Source organism: Stegodyphus dumicola, chromosome 10 (assembly GCF_044657685.1).
Source record: "Stegodyphus dumicola isolate Sdum_Otavi_A_Nest chromosome 10, ASM4465768v1".
In the NCBI taxonomy this organism is placed as follows: Eukaryota; Metazoa; Arthropoda; class Arachnida; order Araneae; family Eresidae; genus Stegodyphus; species Stegodyphus dumicola.
In genome coordinates this window covers 121,390,355-121,409,541 of record NC_140777.1, presented here as the reverse complement: position 1 = coordinate 121,409,541, position 19,187 = coordinate 121,390,355, and the positions used below count along the sequence as shown (strand labels likewise).

The window sequence follows — 19,187 nt, the reverse complement described above, 5'->3', positions numbered from 1 at the left end:
CAGATTTCGAACTTTGTATTGTATCAGCAAAATACAGAAAACTGAGAGGCCTTTATCATGGATAATCCTTTTGTTTAGCAATAGTAAGTATACTCAAAACAAATGCATTAGATTTAAAGAAAGTTTAGCAAATGATATTAATTCTTTAATTTCAGTAAATAAGAAATTGATACACAACATTTTAGAACTTTTATATATATATATTAATAAATAAAAATTCACCAGGAGCTCTCGCACATTAAATAAAAATTGAGTATGTGAAAAGAAATCCAAATATGCAGTGAAGGAAATTTGATCACTAAATTTTACCAATAGCAATATAATATCTACAAACACAGAATAATATAGGATTATAATTATTTGCCCCTGAGGATAGGGATAACTTTTCTGTTTCTTGCAACCCATCAAGCTTATTAGTGTAATTTACGGAAGAAACGCCGCGGTGTTTACATGTTTAAAACTTAAATTTTCAGCTGGTGCTGCATTTCTACCTATGCCACATTTAGGTGCAGTAAAAAAAAATATTTCCTATGATGGTCAATGTACATAGTTTGGATGGCCTTGTCATTGTATATGGACTGGTGCTGTTCCCATACAAAAGTTGCTTTTGGGGAATGTTATTTTGTTTACATTCTTTCTTGAACAGACCTACATGCCTTATTCACCCTAAACCCCTAAACAGGATCTCTGAACAATAACATTCTTCCCCCCCTTTCAAATCAACATTCTCATCAGTTTGAATAGTCTCTCTCCTCTGCCATTCAATAAATCTTCCAGGACCCATCCTCTCCCCACCACTGCCTTTTCTGCAATTTTTTTCAAAGGGGGACACGACTTCACCTGCCTCACAATAACAAACTCTGACATATTTCCCCTTCAGCATGAACCAATTTTTCTTGGCATTCTGCCAGATACAGATTCCATCAGTTTGGGTACAAGTACTTGTTGGATAGTTAGAGTAAGAAAGGAGCAGAAAATTTTTTTAAATGGCATCTAAACGGCACAGAAACTATACTGCTGGTTTTAAGCTTAATGTAATTTCACATGCTGAACAAATTGGAAATAGAGCAGCAGCTCATGAGTTTGAAGTGGATGAGAGATGTATTCAACGTTGGAGAAATGAAAAAGAACTTCTTAAAAATATGCCACAACAGAAACAAGACAAAAGAAGTGGTACTGTAAGGTGGCCAAATCTAGAGGACAACCTTGCAAACTGGATAAAAGAGCAGTAAGGAAAGGGAATGGCAATTTTGACTGTAAAAATTGGCTTACAAGCAAAACAAATTAACATAAATGATTTCAAAGGAGCACCTTGCTGGTGTAGCAGATTTATGAAAAGAAAAAATATTTCTGTGCATACTAGAACAACAGTCGAGCAACAATTACCAATGGACTGGCAGGATAAAAAAGCATCTTTTCTAAAATATGTGACAGATATTATTGACAAAAGAAAACTTCTTCGGTCACAGATAATAAATATGGATGAAACGCTGTTAGCTTTCGACTTTCCTGCAAACAGAACTGTTGATGAAACTGGTGCAAAAACTGTATCTGTGCTTACGATGGGCATGAAAGACGTCATTTACATGTGTGTTAGCTTGTGCCGCAAACAGTGACAAGCTAAAGCCAATGATCATTTTTAAACGAAAGATCATTCCAAAGGGAGATTTTCCTAATGACGTAATTATTTGTGCAAATGAGAACGGCTGGATGTGCGAAACAATCATTCACGAGTGGCTACAAAAAGTTTGGCAGTGTCGTAAGGGATCTTTTTTCCAACCAAAAGGGTTGATAATGGATTCCATGCATGCTCATTTACTTGCGTCAGTGAAAACCAGATGTCAAAAATTGTCTAGGACCATAGCAGTTCCTGATGGTTTGACAAAAATCTTACAACCATTAGATTTGTCAGTTAATAAATCCTTCAAAGCTGAAGGTCCTAAAGCAGTGCGAGGGTTGGATGAGTGAAGGATTGCATACGCATACCAAAAGCGGTAAAATGCGTAGAGCATCTTATGAAGAAGTTGCAAAGTGGGTAGGAAGTGCATGGAAATCGGTAAAAACATCGTCAATAATAGCAGGGTTCAAAGAAGCTGAAACTATATCCTTATATAAAGAGACTGTAAACCAAGAGGATGAATATGATGATCTGGATGACTTGGACTTCGATCAGGATTTACTAAATCTTTTTAATTCAGATAGTGATGAATCAGATTTTGATAGCTTCATATGATGTATAGTTTGCTGTAATTCCTTTTGTAAGTAAAATTTTAAATTTCCTTTTGTCGTTCAAATTTAATATTTCGTTGTTGCAACATTTTTTATAATATAGTATTACAAATATGGACTTCTTTAGTGGGTAAATACAAGTATATACGTGAACTTAAATATAGTTTCAACATTTCTTACCTTTAATTTATTTTTGAGTTATGGTTTCATTTCATGCATTTTTCTTAACTGTTATGTCATATATCAGGACTTAGGTTGAGATTTTGCATCTATACGGCCCACGACGATGTCACGCGCAATTTAATCTATTGTAGCGTTTACGCTGATGCGCCGTTTCTGTGCAATTTAAATTTTTTCCCTGTCAATTTACTTGAGTGCAGCATTTACACTGATGCGGCCTTTCTTCCAGAAATTATGGTAATTATCATTAATCTTACAGAAAGACAAAATTTTGCTAATAACAATGCCTTGAGCTGCAGTAACTGAACTATACAGAACCTAGTATGAAATGCTAATCTTTTAAATGCATAAAATTTCAGAAAGTAATCACAACTTGTCAAATTTTCTTAAATGACTTGTACTCCTTAAACTGTAAACTAAAGGAAGAATATTAACAGCACAATGTAAGTCTATTTGTATTAGGGGCAAACATTTTTTTAAAACTTAATATATGTATTATTACTTTATGATACATATGATTAAACAAACCAGTTTTCTTTTCTGCATTTCTGTTAGCCAGAAGTTGATTCATTCTTGACTTCATCTGATTCACATAATTTTCTTGCTTCCTAATTTCATGTTCATAGGCAATTTTTTGCTGTTGCATTTGGGCCACCACCTTCCTTACCTAAAAATTTAAAAATTTTAAATGTTTAAGAAAAAATGTGCATCAAACAAAATAAAAACAAGTAAGACTAAAAATATCAAAAGAAATTTCATAACTACACAAAATTGTTAAGGTCTATGTCTAAAAGTAAGAGCCTCTTTTTCCCTTTATATTTATTAAGTTTTCCAGAGAAGATAGAAATGAAACTCCTGCAGTTATTAAAAAATTCAGGATCTCCCCCTCGAAGGAGTAATTAATCACCCATATGTCCCTGTTTTAATAAGACATTCAACTTAGCTCACGAGCAGCATAAATCTTTGAAATACGAATGCTTTGTAAGTGTATGATAACATGTACATCGAATGCTCGAGTTCTGTTTTACTGGAAATTAATGATTAGTTCAAGTTTCAGATAAGAACTCAAACTCGACAATTTCTTTGCTTAATCTCATGACAATACCTAATTTCACAATTACTGATACTTTATTATTGCTAAATACAACTACAAATTAAAAAAAATAAGATTATAAACTAAATTCATAAAGAAATGAACGTTCAAAAACAAATTCCATCTTCCAAGCATCCTCTATAGGTAATTCAAACCAGCATTACTCCAGTAGCACTCTCTCACTTAATTCAGCATATATCCCACATAGCTATCACTGGATTCCAATCAGATAAGAGGGAGGTCAGATTAAGGCAGTGAATTTATTTATTTTATTTTATTTTATTTATTGTTCTTCTAACAGCTCAATGATTGCATGAACACAATGGCATATTCTGCCGAAAGATATATGGATGTAATTCATATATCTTTCGGCAAATTTGTGGAACAGAGACAATCAAACCTTTATTAATGAACATTCTGTTTCAATATGCTATCTTTATTAACAGACTCAAGATTAGCACATTTCTGAATCTCAAGACCCCTGGGGTAGAAGAACAATGCACATCTCTTAGCTGACACTTCCTTACAACAGACAAAAGCCCTTAGTCTCATAAGGGTTCACTAACTACAAGTTACATTGTAAATGGCTTATAAATTACTGCAGCTATTTTTATTCAGTGCCCGGACAGCAATAACATATTAACATTCAGGGAAAAAAAAAAAAAAAAAAAGAGAGTGGTAAAAGAAAAGTCTCATGAATTAGGACATCATTTCCACCTCCCTGTTTAATGATGAAATCTAGGGATACAATTTGATGTTATATACGTCACATATGAACCAGACGATTGCTATGGTAAGGATGAAGTTGGACTCATTACATCAGATAACTTTCCAATACCTGAGAGTCCACTACTCACATGCAACTCATATAAGCAGTTGCTTATAATGCTTAGACATTCCTTATTATTCTTAACAGTTTCTTGCTATTGAACTCAAACTAAACAAAATATACTTAATGGATGTGATCATAATACAAGCTGCAATGCTATTACACACATGAAGTATGAATTGTTGCAATTCACTGCTGAGATGGCACATGCTACTAAAGTATATAAATATTTAAATATTTAAAAAAATTCAATTGCAATCAGACTGCAGAGAGCATTGTAACCATATTATGATACTGGTAAGTTATATCATTACAACTAAGTTGCAGTATAATGCATTCATGTTCCAAATAGTCACTGCTTGTAAAGAGTGTTATAATCATATTAAGCCACTGGTAAGTTAAATCTTTGGTAGTGTGCTAATAAATCAAAGACTTAGAGGCACCTTACCACTAAAGCCATACCATACATTTTAGCAACATATTTGTGCATTCTGGCTTATTTCTTTCCTCGTGTTTTTGGCTTGATACTAAATGAGATGAAGATTGGGAATGCATAGAGGTAATAGGCATTGATGTAATAGAGTAGGAATTGTAAAAAGGAATGCTAACTGATTTCACAACTAAAACTTTCAAACATCCACTAGAGAGGATGAGAATATGGCTTACACTATTTTTTTTTCTTTTTGTGGTTTTCATCAATAAGTTTCATCATGATAAGTTTTCATCAATTTCCACTGCACTGAGATTCATATGAAGCGAGTTTGGTTCACTAAACTCAATAGATGTTAACACCTGACATTATAAGTAAATGAGCCATATAACAATAAAGAAATGCATTATCTATGAATCAAGATTATCATCTTCCCAGCACAAGTGAAGATAGCATAGCCATTTAGACTTATTTTAATTGATGAAAGTCATATTTTAATTGATGAAATGGTCAGTTTAAGGTAACCTTTCTTTGTGAAGAATGTGTCTTTCTTGAAGCAAATAGTAATTTCTTGGCAAATCCCAAGTTGGGGTGGGGGAGAAAGAAAAGATAAAGAAAGAGAGAAGGGGGTAAAAAATGCAGACAATAACAATGATGATAACAAATAATATCAACATATCAGGGAGTTGCTTTTATCCAGAAAACAAGAATGTTTTCCATTAAAAACATGTTCTGACTGATTTTTTACAAGTTTAAACTCAATAACATTGTTCAAGGTTTCTTGTAAACACTGTTTTCTAATGCTATTTATAACTTAGCTTCTTCATTTCTTATGATATTTATTCTTCTATTTTCATAGCAAGTTCTTATTTGTATATTTATTTACATAATGAAATGAATTTATTCTCCAGACTAACTGTTTAAAAATAAAAGTAAATTGTTAATAGTACTTTTCTGCCAACTATAATATGAGTTATTGTTTCGACTGCCATTTGATTACACTTGGACAACTTCCTCGATATTATTCCAATAAAAGTACCAAGTGAATTTGGTACTTTTCCGTTTTGCCGGCGCAAGCGATAAAGTCGCCAATAATGGTACAACCGATGTCAAGCGGAATATTCTCACTGGTAACCTTTTAAGCTTCATTTTCAAAACAAGTTGCAGCTTTTTCTTATCAGATTGTTTCTTTCAATAATGGCATATAATTACATAGAATATTTATCAGATAGTTCAGTTTTATGCTTAATGCCATTTTCGATAATTAAGTCAATTAGGATGCAATTACAGCGCTTACCCGAAGCCGAAAATATAGAAAAGGTAAAGTCAAGGGTTAAATTCATACAATTATAACGAGAATGCATTAGCTGCACTTTTACATAATTTCTGAGTAAGCTATTCGTACGAATTGAAATATTTCTTGCATTTAAGCTTATGTTCCAAATTAAGATTTAGCTTGAAATTAATGTAGATAATTACTGAGAGCATTAGATTTTTGTAAAGTAGTTTACGTGAGATGAGATTGCTTGGGGTCACATGATGTAAACCGGCGAATCAGGATGTTGAACCATGAAAGCATAGTAAATTCTTAAATTGTCTTTTTCCAAATTTATTGTCTTTATTTACTGGCTTTTTATAAAATTTTGAGCGATATTAAAATGTTTATGCCTTCAAAAAGGAATTCTTAGAACTAACATTTTTTTAATATTTTTTATGTGTATATTGTATGTTTTCGCCAATAAAGTCTGCTTGGCGAGATTCGCGCCGGCGAAACGGAAAAGTACCGTGAATTTAATTTGGTTACAAATGTGAGTTTTAATTTTAGTTCTCTTGTAAATAATATGTGATATATTCTAATTTCTTCTTATTCATTACTTAATTTTATGGGATACAGTTTTCGCATCATGCCCAAATATTGATTAGATGTAAAGATACTTGTTGAATCAAATTTGCAATCATTTAATAATCAAAATTAATTTAAAACTGTTCTCAAAGCCACAGTTTAATTTAATCATATTCCTAACTGATTAAATAAAAATAGAGTTTATGATATTTAGTTCAAAGAACTAAATTAAAATCTGTTTAATATTACAGCTAGTTATTCATTTTAAGTTACATTTATCAGAAGTTTAAATTTTTAACACATAAATATTCACATAACAATCAATCTTTTCAATATCTTTAAAATTTTAACTTCTTTTCATGCAGGTAGCTAATTTTATTAATGCATTTCTTTTTAATAATACCCAGTCAGCAAAAATCACAAAAGGAATCAATAAGACAGATTCAGTTATTTTGAAGATGTGAAAATACATATATGATACAGATCTATGCTCAGTAAAGATTTAAAAAGAAAGAAAAGAGAAAAACCAAAGGAAAAAATTGTTAGGGTTCACATTTTAACAGTTGCCCATAAGAACTTTTTTAAAGTGTAATATGGTTTATTAGAACTAAATATCAGTAGAGATGGCCAAGCTGGAATACTGAAATATTTTATCGAATAATTACATGAATATACATTTAGAATAATATGAGAACATTATATATCTTCTGTCTAATTAGATATATCATGAATTATTTGCTTTTTTATTTAAATCCATCAGATCAAAAAGTATAATAATAATGTTCTTGATGAAGAATTCTTTAAGTTAAAAATTGCACAACGGTGATCAAATTAAGTAACAAAGTAAAGAAATGATTAGGTTTCTTTAAATAAAGAAAATTTGGCAGTTTGCTTTATTTTTTACATCGCTTAAAAATTATTAGACAAAAAGGGATTTTAATTATAAATTGTAAATGGTGTATCACTCTTTAAATTTTTGCCAAAAATTTGAATTTCTATTTCAAGAAATTAAATAATGAAGAATCTGCATAAATGTATGCATGTTTCTTGCATTATGAAAAAACAACAGAAGCTAGAGCTATCAAATTTTGAACAATGTAGTCCTCCACTCAAGCAGGAGCACCTTGAAGCCCGAATTTTGAATTTCCTAATTTGCTTTATTATTTATTTCATATTTTGTAAAACTTTACTGAATTTTTGATTAACAAACTCAACCACTTCAAAGTGAGCAGTGGCAACACTGTATGGAAAAAAAAAATCTCCTGCACATAAGACTGTCTATCAGACATTCTACAGACATGCTATTTTTAAATATTTTTTGATTCTGCTATTGAATCAAATTTTAAGTTACATAAATGCCAAGAACGTGATATTTAATAAATTTAATAAATAAAGTAAACACGCAAAATGATAATAATAAAAAGACAAGAAAAAGTTCTGTAAGAACATCTTAGTAAAAAATCACCTTAAAACATCGTAATAAGAAAACTGAACATTGATATGACGAACAGAGAAAAGAGTAGAAAAGAGAGAAAAATTATGCCAATACTTAATGATACATTGGGAATTCTAAATGTATACTGCTATGCAGTTCTAAAAATGTAATTTTGCTGAACTGTATATGGCATAAGTGCAAAGAAAATTATGCTTAATAACAAAGCAAAAAAAGACAAAAAAAAAAAAAAAAAAACAGGGTGTAGTAGGAGTGAGTGTAACAGCAGACCTGGTACACAGTAAGCTTGGCGAGAGCGTAAAAAACCTTAACAAGCCCTTTTGGGTGACTATTGAAATCTGAAACACTTTCAGATTTTTTCAAAGTTTATGTATTAATTGTATAAAACTATAAGAACTCTTATAACACAAATAAAACAATAATACACACTTCATTTTTCTCATACTTCAACTGTTGCAAAAGTTGATCATTTCTTTCTTTTAATTGTCTCTCCTTTTCTAATGCAGAGCCATATTTTCTTGCACTTTGATCTAAACTATTTTTAAGCTGAGAGTTTTTCTTGCAAAGTGCTTTGATATCAGCAGATAAGCAATGATTTCTGAAAAAAGCAATAATTAAAAAAATATGACACCTTATAAATACATGCACACACCACCAAAATAAAAAAGTAACTATTTCAGCAATTATGCGCTGTATTAAAAAAATTAATGCCATGATAATTTTGCAAAACTAGTTACTTAATTATAGTCACATACATTTATTCACACACTTACAGGGTGTTATATCAAGAACATATAGCTAAATACATCTTACATGGATCCATAGGTCCATTTAAAAAAATAAATCAGATAAGATTTCTAGACATTTTTGGTCATTTGATTTTTTTTAAGAGAAAATATATTCTTTATTTTTATACAAGCCTTGTGCAAAAAGAACTTCAGGTTACAAATCTTTTCTTTTCTATTCAAAAATCAGTTAAAAATAAATCCATTTCTATAGTATGCAAAAATAGCCATGAAAAAAATTCATAGAAACCCCAAGTAGCCAGCTGCTCTGCTTATTACAAAAACTGAGATGAATTACTAGCGTTCAGCAGTCTTTTCTTGAGGCCATGTTTAAGTGATTCTGAATGTCTTTCTTTTAAAGAATAAAAGGTACTTTCTGATTATATGCAATCCTGCTGAAAGGTATTCATTAGGCAATGCAGTACGTTGCCCAAATTGGCAGACCATGATTACATCAAATGTACTTAGATGGCAACCCAGGTAAGCGGGTGCATGAATTTTCATCTTCAAATTCAAGGGTCATTAATGACTGCTTTTGTTACACTGTATGACTTTTTTCCTCGTATGCTACCTTTTCATCTTAAATATCAAATTTTGAATTCACATTTAAGCTGTGTGTCTAACTTGAATGTTGATATAATCAACTCACATCTGAAAAACAGCAATATAAAAGATAATGAAATATAACAGATAAGAAATGATTTGATAACTGCATGAAATGACATCTGCATATTATTTATCATTTACATCAACAGTCTCAAACTGGTGACCCACAAATAAAGTATGGCAAAGACTTCAGAATTTTAGTCTGAATTTATATATTTTCATTACCTTTAAAAATGAACATGAATAATACAAATTAACATAAAATTTATAAATGGAGCTAATTAATTTAGAATACCATATAAATCTTACTCAGAGATTTAAAAGTACAGACACAATAAACTTACATTCATACTGCCAAAAAGTAAATATGCTTAGTTCAGAATTTTTGCATTAAGAAGAACTGCTTTATTTGGGGATACTTGCACGTGAACAGGTTTTATCGCAGTTGAAAATTAATATGAAAAAAACCTGATCGATCAGTAAACATTTACGATCCACAATGAAGATACTTTGTAGCAACTTTTATCCAAGGCTACAAACTTTATAAGAATTGAAAGATGTAGCAAGTGGCCAGCTGCATTATGAAATAAAGAAGTTTATTTACATACAAAATTTGTGTATTTTTATTTATGTATTAAAAAAAAAGAAAGATTAAATAAACAAGAGAAAGAGACGAGGTTGTCATTATTTATGTGCCACTTGGAAAGCTTTCACTTTGCATTTTTAAAAAATTTATTTTAACTTTAAATTATTTAATGATTAATTAAACTATTAGATTTATTTGAAATAAAGAGTCTGAAAACTTAGCATTTGGTTATCAGTATGTTTGAATTGCAAAGTTTCATCTGAAAACTTAGTTTTCATAATTTGTTTATATTTTATGTAAACTGTTTTATGATTAATTAAACAAGTTAGAATTTTTCAAAACAAATATAACTCTTAAATTTAATAATTAGCTATCAATATATTCAAATTATGAAAAATAACGATAAAAAAGTCTTTCAGGTGCCAAACTTTACATAGAAAATATATAAATTAAAATTTTTTCATTATTACTACAGTACAATGTCCGAAATCCAGATGTCCAATATCCGGAACGATCTAAAATCCGGACCTCAAAACCATCAACAACATTTTTCTCATGGGCTTTATGCATGTGCATTTGATTCCACCGAGCATATCAAAACACCTGGAGAGTCCTGATTTTAAATTTCACTTCTACACTTAATAAAATACCTTTTTATTGAAGAAACAATCATTTTAGTATAAATTTGTATGATCAGTAATTTGGCTCCATTGCTGCATATCTGCTTAACCTAAACATTTCACATAGATATATCGTTGATCTGATGCCAACCTGGTGAATCATTATTTATTATACTTTCCTTTCATCACCGCATGTTTATTAACACATGACAAATTAAGTAATGACTCATGTAGCGATGCCTAATTTTTAATTTTTAATTTTTTTTTTTTTTTTTTTTTTTTTTTTTTTTTTTTTTATGTTAGGAATTGAATATTTTAAATAATTCAGTTTAATGAACAGAAAAAAGTTTTATAATCAACTGTGATTTGTTAAATGCTACTTAGAAAATCAAAAAGTTTTATTTGAGGACTAAAATGAAGAGCAAGATTAACATATTTTGGTACTTTTCCATTTTGCTGGTGCAAGCGATAAAGGTCGCCAAAAATGGTACAACCGAAGCCAAACGGAATATCTTTGCTGGTACCCTTTTACGTCTCATTTTCAAAACAAGTCGCAGCCATTTCTTATCAGATTGATCACTTCTTTCAATACTGGCATATAATTACATAGAAATTAATAGAATTTTTACCCCCATAGTTCAATTTTATGCCCTAAGGCATTTCACGGTAATTAGGAAGCAATCACATTGCTCATCCGAAGGCGAAAATATAGAAAAGGCAAAGTCGAGGGTTAAATTCATCAGTTCTAATGAGAATGCACTAGCAAAGCCCTGTAGTTTTACATAATTTCTGAATAAGCTATTTGTACGAATTGAAATAATTCTTGCATTTAAATTTGAATTCCAAATTAAGATTTAACTTGAAATTAATGTAGATAATTACTGAAAGAATTAGTTTTGTAGCGTAGTTTACATGAGATAAGATCACTTGGGATCACATGATATGAAACGGTGAATCAGGATGTTGTACCATGAAAGCATCAAGTAAATTCTTAAATTAATGTCTTTTTACAAATTTATTGGCTTTATTTATTGTCTTTTTACAAAATTTTAAAGGATATTAAAATGTTTATACCTTAAAAATAAAAAATTCTTAGAACTAACATTTGTTAACATTTTTTTATGAGTATACTATGTGTTGTTGGCGAGATTTGTGCCGGCGAAACGGAAAAGTACCCATATTTTTATAACTGCTAAAACGTTATCTAAGTGTTTTCTTCTTGGCCAATAAAAAGAATCAAGGCAACAACAAGCATAGTTCACTAAAAGCTACAGAAAGTAAATAACTTGGACTACTTGAAATAATGCATATGAACAATACAGTACAAAAAAAGTCCGAATTCTAGATGTCCAATATCCGGACCTTAGAACTAAGTTTTTCCTCGTAGGCTTTATGCATGCGCATTTGATTCCCCCACCCCCTCTGCACATAATGAAACATCTGGAGAGTCCCGATTCTTAATTTCACTTTGATAGTAAATAAGACACTAAATAAAATACCTTGTTATTGAAGAAACAATCATTTTAGGATAAATTTGTACAATCGGTAATTTGGCTCTGTTAATGCATGTCTGCTTGACACACATTTCAAACCGAAACATTCCACATAGATACATCACTGATCTGACACCAACCTCGCAAATCATTATTTATTATACTTTCCTTTTATCACTGCATGCTTATCAACACATGACAACATGAGTAATGACTAATGTAGCGATGCCTAAACAATTTTTTTATGTTAGTAATTGAATAATAAAGGAGTATGGTAACCTCTTACGTTGACATTCCGTTTGGCGATGATTACAGATTTAAGTTAAATGCACTAAAAATGTTGACGAGGAAAAATTTACCAAAAATTTCGCTTCATATGCTAAAAATAGATTTTGTTGATGATACTCATAGACCCAAAGATTACATTTAGGGCTATTTAAATTATGAATAAGTGATTTGTCATTCACGTAAACCCAGAACCGGCGCCAGGGCTCGTAAAGCTGTAGCGAGTCGCAGAATTTATGATCCACAGAGACTGCATCAGGCAGTAAGATATCTAGTGCTGGCCCTCAATAAGGCTTAAGTATATGTGGGGATTTATTTATTCAGAACTCTGATAAGCCTTAAGCATGTGCAGGCATAAGTATAATAAATAGCTAAACTAATACAATTCAGACTTAATTGTCTCAGTGCACGACAGAAGTAAATAAAATTTAACGGAACTTGTCGTTAGTCGGCAAGCTCATGATGCATAGCCAAATATGTATAGTGAAGGATAGCTAAATTTGATGATGAAAGCCACTAATTTTAAAGGTTTTGGGATATTGCAAAACAAAGGTAAAATTTTCCAATTAACGAATTTTGTAAAGAAATGGGGAGAAGCAATAAGAAATGAAGATGATATAAAAGACGTTTTTATATCATGAATGGCGAAATCTGTAGTATGGTTCTAGATCCAGAAAATACTGCTACCAATAGTGAAGAAAGTGACAGAGAAGTTCAGTTGACAAGTTAGTCGGAATTCTCGAAACAGCAGTTGCAGGAATTCATCAATGTAACTAAACAAGAGATTATGTCTGTCTACAGAATTAATGAAAAAGTATTAGCACAAAAAAAAAAAAAAAAACAAAGCAACTTAAAACAACTTACATTGAAAGAAATGTTTAATAAGGTAAACAAATGAACATTAAGCTTATTTTTTTGGGGGGGGGATTCAGGTCTCATACACATTTCTGCACACGGAAATTAAGTACTTTTAAGGAGCATTAATGAAAAAAATTAAGGACCTATAAGCAAATGAGAACTGAATAAATTCAATTTAAAATATTATCTACGCTGAACTTCACTTTTGTAATACCATCCTAAAAATAAGATAGATCCATAAGTCGGATGCATTATTATTAAACAAAATTAACAATTATTAATAAGTTTGAGAATAAAATAAACTTTATAAAATTTATCAAGTAGCATTAAATATTTTACACTCATAATAATTGGACATATTTGAAAGAAGATAAGTGACATTTTATTTAGGTTTTACTAACAGTTAGCTTTATGTTGATTTTTTTTAATGTCTCATTTTGTTACATACTTGCTCAGTCTACGGGTTTAGTAAATAGTAAGTAGATTTTATGTCAAGTGGCATATAGTGAGAAGTAAAATCACAATCAGCATGATTCAAAACAAAAGACTGGCTGTTGTCACCGCTTCTTCTTGCCTAAAGAAAGACTTGATATAAGCACAGTTCACAAGTTTCGAAAGTTAGCTGGGTTTCGAAAGTCTGTCTGGCGCAGTTAGTGTCGTATTTTCTTGTACAGTTACAGGGGTTGTAACTCAGTTAATATAGTTTAAGGTCCTAATAATCCACTAAGGCACCAGAGGTGACAAGTTGTTTTGCATTATTTTAAGTCTCGCTAGATGAGATGAATTGGTTTACACGAATTTTTACATTTTTGTGTTTTATCTTGTGACCACAATAAAGGTTAATGAAAGGCAATAAAATGCAGTGATAACTTTTAAAGGTAACCAGTTAGTTATAAGTAATTAAATTAGGTATTATATAACCTCAGTCATTATGGATTTACAAGGGCACTATTAAATTTTATTTATTTTTTAACAATATTTGTTAAAATAGCCATATTAAATCACAATCGAATAAAATTTCACAGTTTAAAATACATAAAATTTATGGCATTGATTCTTAAATGATATTAGGATAATTATACATTAAAAGCTACAAAACATTTATGTTTTGTAGCAACAACACTCAACAAAATATTTACGAGTGTTTTTAATTTGAAGCCTTCACAGACATTTTGGCTAATTTATATCCATTCCCTTCTCTTTAAGCATCTTTTCTAACAGTCAGAACTTTGTCTCAATATGCAAGACAATGTTCTCACTAGTTTAGTTTAGCTCCTAACCTGTCAACCTCTCCAAAATGTACCTACGAGGGTTACTTGATCTGGTAAAAGTTAAATAATCCAAAACCCTCCGGACAGATGTGAAGCAAATTATTGCTATGTCTGAAAGTAGCTAGAAAGATTTAAATAAGCTTCTTATTTAGAAAGAACTCAGAACATAAAGGCATGTTCTTATGCTAAATAAATCAATTACAGCTCATGATGATGTAATTAAACAAGAAGAATCAAAACTAAAAATATGGACTAGTAATCAAAGACTATACAATTTAATTTCATTTTAAGCTTGCTCAGTAACTTTATAGTCTTAACAAATTCAAATGTCGGCAGCGGTAATGTGTGTGTGTGTGTGTGATTATGGCAAAGCCTCGAGGGCTATCTGCCTAAGAGGAGGGATGCCTTCGTGGAGTACTTTCTAAGGGAAACTGGCTCGTATACACATTACACATGGGGAAAACCACGAAAACGCCCATGCAGCCAGCCCGTTCGCGGGATTCGAACCTCGGACCGAACTACCAGTGTACAGCGACTTTACCGCTCGGCCGCTGGTGGGCCGGCAGCGGTAATGTAAAGACAAATAATTACAAATTATCAGAGCTGGCAGGAACTAATGCAGGGAGCAAGTGGAGGTCAGAAGTACACACTTGTCTTAAACTCCAAAAACCTCAGTTTAAAAACTGTCTAAGTGATTTGCATTCTGGTGAGAAAATAGAAATGAGAAATTATAGTAAAGGCTGAAATTGTAAACAACTAGGCAATTTACATAATAATATCTGTACATATCTTTGAAGAATAATTTCCCTTTCTCTTAATGTATTCAGTTTCTTTCTTCCACATTTCCTTTCCATTTTAGATAGAGATTGTACCAGGTGGGAAAATGGCTAGCGCCATCCCTGTATATGATGCATTAAGATATATTAGGTAAATCATTTAAATTGTCAGTTTACAATTTCTTTATTAATTTTTTTTTTTTTTTTTTTTTTTTTCTATATGATAAGATTAGAAGCATTTTTGACATTGTGTCTAGTGAAAAGTAGAGGAAATAAAGGGAAGATAAATAAATATGTTTAAAAAAATTTCTAGTATCAGAAGTAAAACATTCAAATATTATGTTTCCATTGTTCTTCTAGACGTTTTCCAAAAAGTAAGAAATTCATCACACACTTTCTGTAAAATGCATACATTACGTGTTGATGCCATGGAGACAATTTAGAATCCACAGAGATTGCATTATGTGGGCAAATGCCTAGTGCCAGCTCTGTGTATGATGCATTAAGACATATTAGATGAATCTTTTAAATTGTTTTCAATTTCTTTATTAATAAAAAGTTTTCAATTTCTTTATTAATAAAGTTTCTCAATTTCTTTATTAAAAAGAATCCCTTTCTATTAATGCCTGGCCATGTGATAAGATTTGATATTTTTGATATTTTCCATGCTTGTGTCTAGTGAAAAGTAGAGAAAATAAAGGGAAGATAAATATGTTAAGAAAAAGATTCTAGTATCAAAAATAAAAAAATTCAACAATTATGTTTTCATTGTTCTTCTAGATCTTCTCCAAAAAGTAAGGAATCATGGATTAATACCATGGAGACATTTTTCCTTTTGCCACATTTTTCTCGAATCTTCCAGAATCGTGGGTCTATAAATCTTGCCTTCAAATCTTTCTAAACTTTCCAAGCTGCAATGTCTAAAATCTTAAAGAAAAATTACCCCTGACAATTCTGTAACAGCAAAAAGCCAGAAATATTTTGGGGGAAAAAAGGGGGGAACGAAAAAAGTGTAAAATTAATTTTATTGAGAAAACTGATGCATATTCTGAGAATTCTGAATATTCTGAGACAATTGCATGAGAAAACTCTTACCATGAAAAAATTAAAAAGACATTTTTAATTAATTACATAACTATTTTGCTTTTGCTAAGAACTGCTTCATAAATTTTGCTTTATAGCATTATACCTTGCTTATTTTTCAGATTCAAAATACTGTACAAGTGGCCAAAATGGAATTTTATAATACAACAGCAAAAAAATAAGAATGCTTTATTCTAATGTTATTTCTTAAATGTAATTACAATATATTACCATTATTTTAATAAAATTTATCAATGTTACAATGTTCTAAAAAAATTGTCGAAAAATTCCCAGATCTCGGAATTAAAAATTTTGATCTTAAAATTGACAAAATGTTGACAAGTCACCAAATTTAGAGCAATTTAATAAAAGAATTCACATTCCCAAAAGCTAAAAGTTGTTTAAGAGTTCTTCACTAGAAAAATGGAAAAAATGAAATAATTTCGAAATGCTTGTGTTGCACTTCTTGCTTAGAAAAACTCTATCCCACCATTTATACCTGCCCATGTGATAAAAAAAGGAACAAATTATAACCCATGAACACATTCACACATTCAAAAGATAAGGATATTTTCCAGCAAACTGCGAAAAATATTCCTCCAAAATGCTAATTCACACTAATTCAGAAGTCAAACAACTCAAAATGGCAATCATTTTGAGTGGCTAATTCCCACTCAAAATGGCAATCGTAAAAACAGACAGAATTTTCAGATGATTAAAATTAAGGACCTTCTGCCGATTTTGGCCAAATTTAAAAACTTTTAAGGACTAAAAATCGATTTAAAAAAACTTAAGGACAATTAAGGACCGTACGAACAATGAAATTTTGATACCCTTTAGATCATAAATTCTTCATTATTTCATAAATCACAATTTCATATTTTTAATTTTATAATTTCTACATGTCAGCTTACTAGATTTAAACTGCTGATCTAATATCTGGAAAAATCTCAAATCCAGAATCGCCAAAGTCCCAATGAATCCGGATTTCAGACTTTGTACTGTATAACTGTTTATGTATATGCTAAAAATTTTGGTAAGCCAAATTAAAAATTTAAAGTATTTTTTATTTTGCTGACAAAAAACTTCCATTTTTTTAAATAAATTTCTGGCTCAACAGTTGTTTTAGCATTTAACCCACAAACAGTTTGAGCTTGAAACCATTGATTTACATCACTCTTTTTTTTTTTTTTTTTTTTTTTTTTTTTCAGATCTCAGTTAAAGAATTTTGTAGCTAAAAGTAATTTAAATAATAAAAGCAGGAAATGTATATATTCAAATAAAAGTTGATTTTGCAAACCTGTTCTCAAGAACTTCTTTGGTCTGTACATGCTCAGTGCAACTTCTTAACAGTTCAAAAGTACCATTCAAAAAGTTCACAATATCACAGTTTACAGAAAAAGGGCAAGAACTTGTATTTGAGTATATGGATGGATATCCTAAGGCACTAAATTCCTACAAAATAAATAAAAACAATAATTGTATTGCTATTAAAATGCAGGTAACAATAGTTAGAATGAATTAATAAATTCATCTTTTCTTACGATAAAACATTTTAACTATAAAAATACTAAACTATTTTAAATAAACAAGCACAAAAACATTTTTAAAATTATAGTCATCTATTGTGGATAAGTGTGTATTGAGTGTTTCCATTCAGGAGGGCATGTGATAATGCTCCCATAATGAGGGCATGTGATAAATAATAGCACTGCACTAAAGACATAAAACCAATTCCTGACTTGCATTTGGATCATGCCATTTTGGTTTGACAATTTAGCAGTGGGTTAGGAAGCAGCAGTTCCGATGAAGCTGACATATCACACTGCAGATAATATCTTCCTCAGCAGATGGAATCACTAACAATGTTTCACTCACTCAATTGCATATAGCTTGCTGCTATAAATTGATGACAATGTCTATGACACAAAATACTTCTGCTACCTTCTACCCCTCAATGCATTGAGATGTAGTTGAGAGCTCAACTCACACATGCTCCTGAAAATAATAGGACTTGCATGCGCTACAATTCACACATCATGCTGGCACACTAGGGAAGAATAGCATTGTAATTTTTTTAAATCATTATTAAATATGTATCTCTGTCCATATCTGTCTCTATTTTCTTTTACTTAATGGAACTTGCACATAATACTCGAATAATCGTAATATAAATGGCTTGAGCCTTCAGCTTAGAATTATCCTATAATACCAGTGGTATCCATTTGAAATTAATCAGAAAAGAGAGAAGAAAACCTAACAGGACGATATTGTTAAAAAAAATAATAATACATATGTGCCAGTCCCAATATTTATGTTATGTTAGTTGGCAACAGTGAGTGTTGTTGTCATTTTGTCCTTATCTGGTGTGCATTGCTGTGGTTGCTTGTTTCCATGTAACCTAAATATTCCCAATATATATTTGATTGTTCAACGTATGTCATTTCTTTACTCACGAATAATTCAAATTTAACAAGTTATCAGAATGAAGCTCTAAAGGAAATGCCATGACTATTCAGGATTGAAGATCACACCGAAGCCTAACCACATTGTGAACCTGAAGTGAGCTGGATAACCATCCTTTGACGAAGTAAATAAATTTTTTTCTGGTGAATTCATCTTGATACATTTACTTGAAGAAGGACATTGAAGATTATAAAATGCCAAAACAAAACAGCGACAATTATCACACACGATGTATCCATTCGTGTGTTGTGCTGGTGCAGAAGAGATGTTGGAAAGCAGTGGAACCTGGATATGGAATTGA

General features: G+C 30.8%; 1 protein-coding gene across 1 annotated transcript in view; it reads right to left on the bottom strand.

Moving 5' to 3' along the window:
• The window catches only part of LOC118185748 (uncharacterized), an 87,195-nt gene that overhangs the window by 49,612 nt on the left and 18,396 nt on the right, over positions 1 to 19,187 (bottom strand). The window contains exons 3-5 of the mRNA XM_035355652.2: positions 17,721 to 17,875; positions 8,487 to 8,655; positions 2,938 to 3,076 (exon numbers count right to left, since the gene is read on the bottom strand). Of these exons, the coding sequence (XP_035211543.1) occupies positions 2,938 to 3,076; positions 8,487 to 8,655; positions 17,721 to 17,875 (463 nt within the window). The remainder of the gene's footprint in view (positions 1 to 2,937; positions 3,077 to 8,486; positions 8,656 to 17,720; positions 17,876 to 19,187) is intronic.